The sequence below is a fragment of the Pavona decussata genome, unplaced genomic scaffold (genome assembly GCF_977016875.1).
Source record: "Pavona decussata unplaced genomic scaffold, jaPavDecu1.1 SCAFFOLD_9, whole genome shotgun sequence".
Lineage (NCBI taxonomy): Eukaryota > Metazoa > Cnidaria > Anthozoa > Scleractinia > Agariciidae > Pavona > Pavona decussata.
In genome coordinates, this window is record NW_028145432.1 from 3,647,246 (window position 1) to 3,656,746 (window position 9,501).

Sequence of the window (9,501 nt, forward strand, 5' to 3'; positions counted from 1 at the left end):
TCAACCGCAACCATTTTTGCTTAGAAATTCTCAGGTAGTATTTAAAAACTATTGTAGATTTATACAAGTTTGCCAGAAGGGCACAAAAGGCACACAGGGCAAGTTTGTTTTAATGCGCACTCATTATTTATGAAAGTATGTGTGTGGGGTGCTGGTATCTGAGCAGCCTGTCTTGTTGAAATACAGGACCTTCCTTCTATTATTGGCAATGAAGCATTTCGAATACTCCTGTGATTGCACTTAAAACTGTTTTGTCACAACCATATTCCACATTTGTCATATTCAACAGCACCTCATGCCGGATCTACGCGTACTGCGATGAAAATTGCCAATCGATAATTGCGAACTAGGCCCATGGGATCCTGTTAATTACAGGAAGCTAAAAAACTTTGGCTTGGTTGTGACGGTGCATTCGTTGGGGTGAAGATAGCAGCGTACCTTACCCTGCGCGCAGAGGCCTTTCGATCTTCCTAGATAAGTCGGGAAGATCGAAGGGCCTCTGCTCGCAGGGTAAGCGTACCTTCACACGTGGTTAGAACTTTTTCATTGCTATATTGGTTTTAACGGTTTTTTTTTTTTTCAATTTCATTTTGGTTTTGGTGTTGGAAGTTTTCTTGCAGGCACGTTTTTGTTACAGCCACCGTTGCACGAAGTAGAACCGACTTCTACTTCTCGCAACGATTGCGGCAACAAAAAAAATTGCGAGACATGTTTGTTTCAGGGCATGTTACACAAGGCAACGATTCGTGTAACTTGTGTTGCAACAAAATTGCGAGACAAGTTGCAAGAAAAATTGCCTAGTGTAACAGCGGCCTTAGGCCTACGGGATAAGTGGTGGTTTTTCTTGTTATGGTCTGTTAGCTAACTCAGGGCTACTGTCAGCTTTGATTCCAGTTCAATTGCCATTCCAAAACAGTTCTTCCCATCTGCTTTGACCAGGCCATTCCTAAGCTGGACAACACTTTTACAAGAAACTGGACATGGTTACCGCCTGTTTCCACTTATTGCCTATACTCCGTCATTTGGGATTTCATGAATTACAATAGGCCATTTTACAGTTGTTTGCTTAGTGACCTGGGGCCAGTTGTTCAAAGGCCGGATAACTTTATCCAGTGGATAAGTCACTATCCAACAGTTTCAATCTGTGCAAAGATTTCAGTATTTTCTCTTGTACAAGAGAATATGCACACTATAACCAGAGTTAAGTTTGGGAGTGTACGAAAACCTTGGACAACGTTTAACGTGAAGTATATTTTAGACCCTGTATAGTGCCTTATCCAGCGGATAAAGTTATCCGGCCTTTGAACAACTGGGGCCTGACCTTTGAGTGGAAGCGAGGTTGGGGGTGACCTTGTTTTGATACAAAACCCACTGCTTTTCATATGTAAATGCAAACTAGTTAGCATAAGAACATCATGATCTGCAGATGAAAAGCAGTGAGGTTTGTATCAAAACAAGGTCAAACCCAGCCTTGCTTATAATCCAAGGCCAGGTCCCTAAGCACATAGCTGTAAAATGGGCTATTGCAATGCTCTTGCCACATGTCCAAAAGTTAGAATTGAGACGTTATTTCTTACAACTTAACGCCAATTTATTGTAAGAAAGGATGTCTCCTGGAAATTCGACTTTATGCTGCATAGTTTACGGAAGCCTCTTCCTTAATACAGACATAAACAAGGGTCTTCCACCAAAGACAGGACTTTATTTATTTGTATCAAACTCTTGTTCCTCCTCCGCAAACAAAGAAAATTTAACAAGATTCTGAAATATGTACAGTCAAAAATGAGGTGCGATGACAAGAACTGATGAGTCAGGTTTTCATTGGTTCTGGTTGGTCCACCTTGTGTCCGTGTTTTTCCAACTCTGCCCTGCAAACAAAACAAACAAAAAAGATAATTTGTGAGTCACTGCCATTTTGGTTAGGGGTAACAATAGGCCATTCCTGAGTTGTTGTGAACCTCATTACGAAAGTGAGGCTAAGTGCAAAACTTTTCATGTGAAAATTAGTTTTGTTTTTTCATAATAGAAACCTTGCACTAAGCCTCACTTTCATAATGAGGTTCAAAGCAACTCAGTAATGGCCTATTGTAACATTCATTCTGCAGTAGCTGTTCAACAATATGATGTGCTATTTATACATTCTACCAATGAAGAGCTTAGAAGACTTGTTACAAAACAGTCAAACAAAAAGTAATGAAACTAAAGCAAGATATATCGAGGCCGCAAATAATGTCAAAATCAAATCAAAGTTTTTTCATGGTTTTTGCAGCTGGACAGTGATTCACTAATGATATCATACAATTGGTTGTCACCATATTTACTCAAATTTAATAGGCTTATGAAACATAAATGACGACAAACAACTTAAGCGGAGCAGGGATGGCGCAGTGGTGATAGCACTCGCCTCCCATCAGTGTGGCCCAAGTTTGATTCCCGGACGCGGCGTCATATGTGGGTTGAGTTTGCTTGCTCCGAGAGGTTTTTCTCCGGGTACTTCGGTTTTCCACCTCTCCTCTAAAACCAACATTTCCAAAATTCTAATTTGATCTGGAATCTGCCGCTTATAAGCCCTGGGCTTTTAGATGGGCTTTTAAACGGAGGGGCTTATATCCGAGGGGGCTTATAACCAGAATAAAAAATCATTTCAAAACAAGCTTGAACAGTGTTGATTGAAATATGTTTTCTCATTAATTTTACTGTTTTTTATTAACCTTTTAAATGTCATGATAAATTGAATTCGTTTATACAATGCCCTTCTTTAATTAAGTTGATCCTGTGTTAAGTTGAAGCCTGTTAACTCAGTGTTGTACAGTAATACTACAATAAAGCATACTTTAATGGTATTTTACAATAAATTTATATGGTAGTTATATAAAGAGTAGATAATATAAAGGGAGTAATAAACTTATTGTTCTGCAATAAGTTTTCCTATTTTCTGTTAGAAGTAGTACAGAGTTCTGTGAAAGTGCTTAATATCACTCAAAACAAGGAAAGCTAGAGGGGGGGGCTTATAATCAGATGTATATTTTCGTTTACAGGTAGATGGGCCTATAACCAGTGAGGGGGGAGGGGGGAAGGAGCTTATAAGTGGCAGTTTACAGTATACTGCTGAAAATTTGCCAAACTAGAAGGTATCCCATTCATTTTATACAGAATTTGTGATTATGGGGTAAGCTGATGCAACTCCAATATCAGATTATCATGTTGTTCTTTCTCTTTACCTGAGCTGATTAGAGAAATCATCTTCTACAGTATCATCATCCCAGTTATCCTCCCACACATGCATGTCAGCCTGGTCTTCATCTACTGCTGTCCACTCTAAAAAACATTAAAATCAATAACATCAAATCTCTATTATGCCTCACCTCCCTTCTACTAAGCCCATAGTCCATGCTGGTTTTTGGACATAAAATTCAAGGAGTATTCAAGCTCTAAAAACTGAGTTTTCAAGGAGTATTCAAAGCAAGTTTACTTTGTCTTGCACTATGTTTTGAAGTGTTTTTATTGGACAATGGTAACTTCATAAAAGCTCCCCAGGATATAATCTGTCCCCGATTTTGAAATCTGTGCTCAATCCCTGAATTACTTGATACAATCCTACACTCCTACATTATTTCCCATCCGAACAAAAATTCAAGGAGTTTTCATTATTTTCAAGCATTTTCAGTGAAAATTCTTCTTTTCAAAGGCTTTTCAAGCACCCTTAAAAAAAACTTAAATTCTTAAAACTTAATTCCAGGGCTTTTCAAGGACTTCAAGGAGTAGCAAGAACCCTGTAAGCCACCCTCTCTTATAAGCCTCCCCAAGTTGGAAGTCAGATTTTTTACTGCACCCCTCCCCCCCCCCCCCCCCCAAATTCCACTCCATGTAAAAAAAGAAAGAACAACTGAGAAGACATCAGTGACTCATCAGTCAGTTTTGAAAAAAAAACCTTGGTCTTCAATGTGCAAAAGCATTGTTGTGCTAAGGTAAAAGTGATGTGCTGTGATACACTATCCTTTAGTGCTTAGTTAGATGGTAAATGTTTTGCTCAAAATGCATGATTTGAAACAAGCCTCCCTTCAATATTAAGCCCTCCTTTCTTGGGGCATGAAATATAACTATGCTAAGCACCCTAGGGGCTTAAACAGGAAGTTCCAGTTATAAAAGGGGCCTGGCCAGGCCATTCTCACCTTCAGTTGTCAATCAACCATCAGAGCGTAAACAACTGACAAACAACATGTGCCTTTTTCTTCGGCTTTTACCGATGAAATTGGCTTTGTTTTCAGAATAACCCTTGTTAAACAAATTAGAACTTGATATCTTATTTTGCTGTGGTGATATCATAAAAGGGAGGCATATTTTTCGGAGGATTCTTGAGTCACCAACTTGTCACGACTGAGCAGTGTCTAAATTAGCATCTCACGCCCGCAAAGGTGTGAAAGGAAGGAGGGGCTTGCCCTTTTATAGCAGAACTTCTTGTTTAATAGAGCTGTTATGGTTACTCTAGATTCCTCTTTAATTGAAACACAATCTGTGTGTTGCTTGTGCAATTCACCTGTGCAATTCTAAACATGTCTGAACAGCTTTGGGAATGTTTTTATTTGCCAGCTTTTATCTCAGGCTCTATAATCCAGTGTTAGATGCAAAATTGTGACTTCTGTACAAACATGTGGCTGATCTGGTTTACACATAGTTATCGCTAAACAGCGTTACAATAAGAGAAACTAAACTTTATCTGTCATTTTGCATGACTTTTTCTGATAATTTTAGCATTCAATTCTAAATCCTGTGTCAGGATGAAAACAGCACGTAAAAACAGATTTGTGTCAAATCAGTTGGACCCTCTAAATGAAATACAAAGCCTAGCCAATAATTATTGAAAGCCAAAAGAGGAAACTTGCCAGGATCAAGCGATAGTCATCTTTGTTGATTATTTTATGGTTAAAGCTTTATGTGTGACTTGTCACAGTATGAAGTGGTGAGCCAATCACAAGCACTGGCAAACAATGAGTAATTTATGCATTAGGTTCGAGAGGAGCAGTGTTTGAATCAACTGCTGCTCCAGTGTCACATAATGCACCAGAGTCTGTCAAATTTAATGATATTTACCACATCAAATTAAAACTGCTGAATGAAACTGATTCAGATGTTGCTCTTTCGCTGAACTTATTCTAGGTTTCGCACATGAGTGGCGTGCCATCCAGATCAGACCTTAGCTTGAGTTTAGCTAAGTTTTATGATGAGTGACTGGCTGCTCCTCGATGTATTTTGTTACTTGAGTTTACGGATAGCAAACGACCACAAAGTCTCAAAAGCAACACTGGAGTCAATTTTGATGTCTGAAGCAATGATGTTATTCATTGTTTTGGAAAGCTCTCTCTGCTTTTCACTGTCCATACAAAAACAATAAGTTGGCATCACTCCACTATGGCAAGCACTTTCGAAAGTCTCATTTTTCGTGACCAAAAATGCTGTTTACATGTGGATGGGAAGCCAAAACACAGAGAAAAGTATGCATTTTTGTACAAAAATGTATATGTGTTTTGGCTGGTGATTTTGCTACAACATTAGGGAGGCTAGCAGAAGATTTTCTGGACTTGGGGTGGAAGTTTTGAAATTACAATCTTGCATAGAAGGTGAACTTTGATCTCCTTCATACTTCATCATTATTTCAACATATGGTCAAAGTTAATTTTTTCATCTATTCTCAAGCAATAACTATTACCATAGCAACGGTAAAGCATAGCCTCTCATTTTAAACATTATTGATTATCTCCAAATCTAGTCAGACACTTTATGAGGAAACTTTGAGGATTTAAACTGCTCAATCTAGACAACTTGCAAGTGAAGTTAGAAAAATCTGTAAGAGTGTTTTCATGTAAAACTTTCTAAATTTTCACAGGGTAATTTTGTTTATTCCCACATTTTTTACCAATATCTCCGGCAAAATAAAATTTGGCACTCTTTTTTTTCTATTAAAAGGTCTTTCCTCATAGCAAAACATTGTAAATGTATATTGAGCTTCATCACTTGCTTTTATTGTAAGATATTTATGTTTGAAAACAGTTAAATTAAAGCACTGTTAGATATGAAGGCTGAATTTTGGTCAAGTTTCAGTCGTTATTCACTTTCTCCGAACAACAGTTTTATTTTGTTTGTCCAGGTCTATTTCACTGCTATTCACGTGCTTCTAATATTTATGATTATGTGAAGTCATGCATAAGTGAAATAATTTTACAATCTTAAATATATGCTCCTGACTCTCATGTCTTCCATTAGGGTAAACGTAAATTTTACATTTTGCATGTCTTCACCTTATGAAGTATACTGTTACCGATTTTCGATATGATTACCTAATTGCTAACGATTTTTGTCGAATATTATCGATTATCAATTTTATTGATTTGCTACCCGGGGGGAACCACACATGGTGTGGACTGGGCCTTAGTATTACAAGGGGAATATGTATAATTATGCCAGGGGCTGGTGACCAAATCTTTCCACCTTTTTCAATGTCTTTTTCAAACTGTGCTAAGATCAAGGAAGGCCAGAACAGTCTATGAGCGTATGGAACGATCGTCATCGTGACACAAGGTATCATACCCAAGGGGTTTTTGATGAAGTACTTTTGTTTTCCCCTCACGGACGAACAATCAAGCCACTTACGAAATATTTCTGTAAAAGTGGCCGTGTATCCTTTTGTAAAGAGAATGAAACATAGTGGCTAAGCTAACAAAAGCGCGGCTTTTGTGAACAGTGAAGGCGCCTTTGCTGAGTCATGTGCACAGAATGTCGAAAACCGATTTAATTTCTGTGAGTGGTAAAGCCCCTCATACGAGGTTTGGAAATAGCGCAACATAATGACACGAGAAGTGGTCCATTACCTTCAGCAGGAAACTCCTCAAATTCATCGTCTTCTTCTAATAATCCCAAATCTGTTTTCTTTGTCGTCCCTGCCATCTTTTTTCAAACCACAAGAGCTCAAAAGCGCCACGGATAGTATGCCATGTAAGCCTACTTAAAAAGTATCTGTCTGAGACAGGTATGTACTTCATATATGGTAATTTTCATGTCCCTGATTATTGGGTCCCCAATTTTTTCCCGCCTCCCTCGCTCCCGCGCCCCCCACCCCGCTATTAAGCCTGCCACTTTTCCTATGTTCCCAAAACACAAAAGCAATACTTCCAAACCTGCGCTTATCAAAACTGGCCAGAACACAATCTGTCAGCTCAGTCTGTTTGTAGGAAAACAACATTTATACCAGCACTGAGACACACGTATTATCCCCTTGGTATGGCCAATACCGTACGCATGCCCACAACCATATCACCCGGGCAGTGGCGTACAGTATTGGCCATACCACGGGGATGGTACTTGTGTCTCAGTGCTGATAAGTGTTGTTTGTAGGAAAACTTGGCATTCCATCTGCAGAAGTATCAAGAAGTATACAAAGTTTCTTGTGTGGTAAATATCATGGAAATATTTAAGCTATGTTAAAAAACCTAAACATCGAGTTTATATATTGAAACCTTCTCGCCCTTCTATTAGTTTCCTTAATTCAGGCTCAATAGTGCTCTTAGAGTTCATTACACTTTAATACTAGCAAGTAAAGATAGAGCTACAAGACCCCTCCTCCCCCACCCCCCCAAAAAGAAAAAAAATTTAATTTGTTACCATACCATCTCTTATATTACGATAACGTTGAATTGAGTTAATCTTTAAAAATCAGAACTGATTATGGTGTAGGTTCAGGGGAGTAGCTACACCATTTCGTAGTATACGCACAGAGGACTAACATCCTATAACAATTGAATACAAACCCGCGCAACACTAGGATGGGCTGGGCGCATAGACCCCACCCCCTCCCTTCAAAAAATTGTAAACAGCATGCTCGAAAATGCCGGCCTTTTCCACAATAATTTTTTCAAGAATTCAGTTGGTGAAATGAACCACATTTTAAGCGGATTTGACCAGCAAGGATTTTAGCTAAAGACAAGACCGTCAGCTGGATGAGCAGCGATATCATATAAGTTATTGACTGGCCAAAGGCCGTACTTTAAGACAGAGGGAACAGTTTTTCCCAACACGCAACGCCCTACGCCAGCAAATAGCATTTTATTTTATTTTATTTTATTTTGCGCAAAAAAAAAAAAAAAAACAAGGCCCAGGTATTGCAACAAATCCGCCAAGGTTCGCCGACAAGATAAAACTGAATTCCGCCCTTTATCGGAACCAATCAGATTGCATGATTTAAGAGCGGAACCCCGCCCGCTCGCACACTGAGAAAAAATATAGATATCAGAAGATTGTTATTTCAGAGCTTTTCAGTGCTCGCTGACAAAAAGGCAAAGGCCTCTTCTTATCATCTGCAAAACAAAGTGTAGACCTTAAAAGTGCCAACCGTCCCTATGTTTATGAATACGAAGAATTGCTAGACCACAAATGACTTTTCCACCGGCCATAGTAATGGTACAAAATATTAACGGCAGACTGATCCCAACGGCGGAGGTGACGAGCTTGATAGAACAAACAACAAAAGCTAGAATAACTGAAATATATTTGTTTTTTTAAAAAACAAATTTTTGCCCGATATTTCGGTTTGCAATACAAACCTTCCTCGGGGGCTGAACGTGGTGACGTGTGCGTCATTTTGTTACTTTTTATTATCCAGGATAACCTGCTTGAAAACAGGGTATCTTTTGCCTTATCTCCCTAAATTCCACGAACTGCAGTCAAAGACTCTGAATCCTCTAAAGGTCCAAGATAAATTTGTTATTTTATTTATATTTTACAATCAATTTTTATTTTGTAGGATTGTAAGTGTACGCACGTGCGGGGACTGATGCCACCTTGGTGACTGAGCAACAAGGCTACAAAACAAGGCGGCAACTCCTTCATTTTAAATCTTCCTGCACCGAGTGGCAGAGTATGAAACTAACAGAGTGGAAAGGGGTCTTGACAATCTGCAAGCCAACGAGCCATGCGAGGCAGACGTGCGAGGCACTCAGGTTAGCCTAAAAAACACTCCAGTTAGCCTAAATAGCACTCAGGTTAGCTTAAATAGCTCCCCAGTTAGCTTAACGGTTAGCATTTATGTTGGGGGTTGTTCATGCCTCGCATGTCTGCCTCGCATGGCTCGCACGTTTGGCTCGCATGGCTCGCACGTTTGGCTCGCTGGCTCGCACATTGGCAACACTCAGTGGAAACTAACAAGCTAAGACAACAAAGAAATAAAGTAAAATAAGAAACAGCATAGACAAGATAACAAAATAACAGAGTATAAACAAGCAGAACAAGGTAACGGGTTAAAAAGGTAACAAGGAAACCAACAGAGTAACAGAGTAACACAGCAACAGCGCAACAGAATAGGAGGACAACACAATTCGAAAGGAATTGGGGACACCGTATCGGCACAAACCGCACAATGATCACATATAAAAGTTGGGGACATAATAACTACCATATATAAAGACCCTACCTTGAGTGGTAGGGCCACCGCTGACCTACCACGCGCGCGGG

The 9,501-nt window shown here is 39.3% G+C and overlaps 1 protein-coding gene across 1 annotated transcript; it reads right to left on the reverse strand.

The window, feature by feature from the left end:
- Nucleotides 1–1,682: 1,682 nt before the first annotated feature.
- Nucleotides 1,683–7,007, reverse strand: LOC146488622 (26S proteasome complex subunit SEM1-like). The gene is made up of 3 exons (XM_085116764.1): nt 6,867–7,007; nt 3,222–3,318; nt 1,683–1,868 (listed from the first exon to the last, which is right to left on the reverse strand). The coding sequence occupies exons 1-3, from the start codon at nt 6,940–6,942 to the stop codon at nt 1,811–1,813; spliced, it is 231 nt and encodes a 76-aa protein (XP_084972890.1). The 5' UTR covers nt 6,943–7,007; the 3' UTR covers nt 1,683–1,810.
- Between the last annotated feature and the right edge of the window lie 2,494 nt (nt 7,008–9,501).

Excerpts from the sequence above, each read along its gene's own strand:
- LOC146488622 (XM_085116764.1), bottom strand. The coding sequence starts at position 6,942 with ATGGCAGGGACGACAAAGAAAACAGATTTGGGATTATTAGAAGAAGAC. Across the intron at positions 3,319-6,866 it reads TGAGGAGTTTCCTGCTGAAG|AGTGGACAGCAGTAGATGAA; the intron begins GTAATGGACCAC and ends AATGTTTTTTAG. Across the intron at positions 1,869-3,221 it reads GATTTCTCTAATCAGCTCAG|GGCAGAGTTGGAAAAACACG; the intron begins GTAAAGAGAAAG and ends TTTTGTTTGCAG.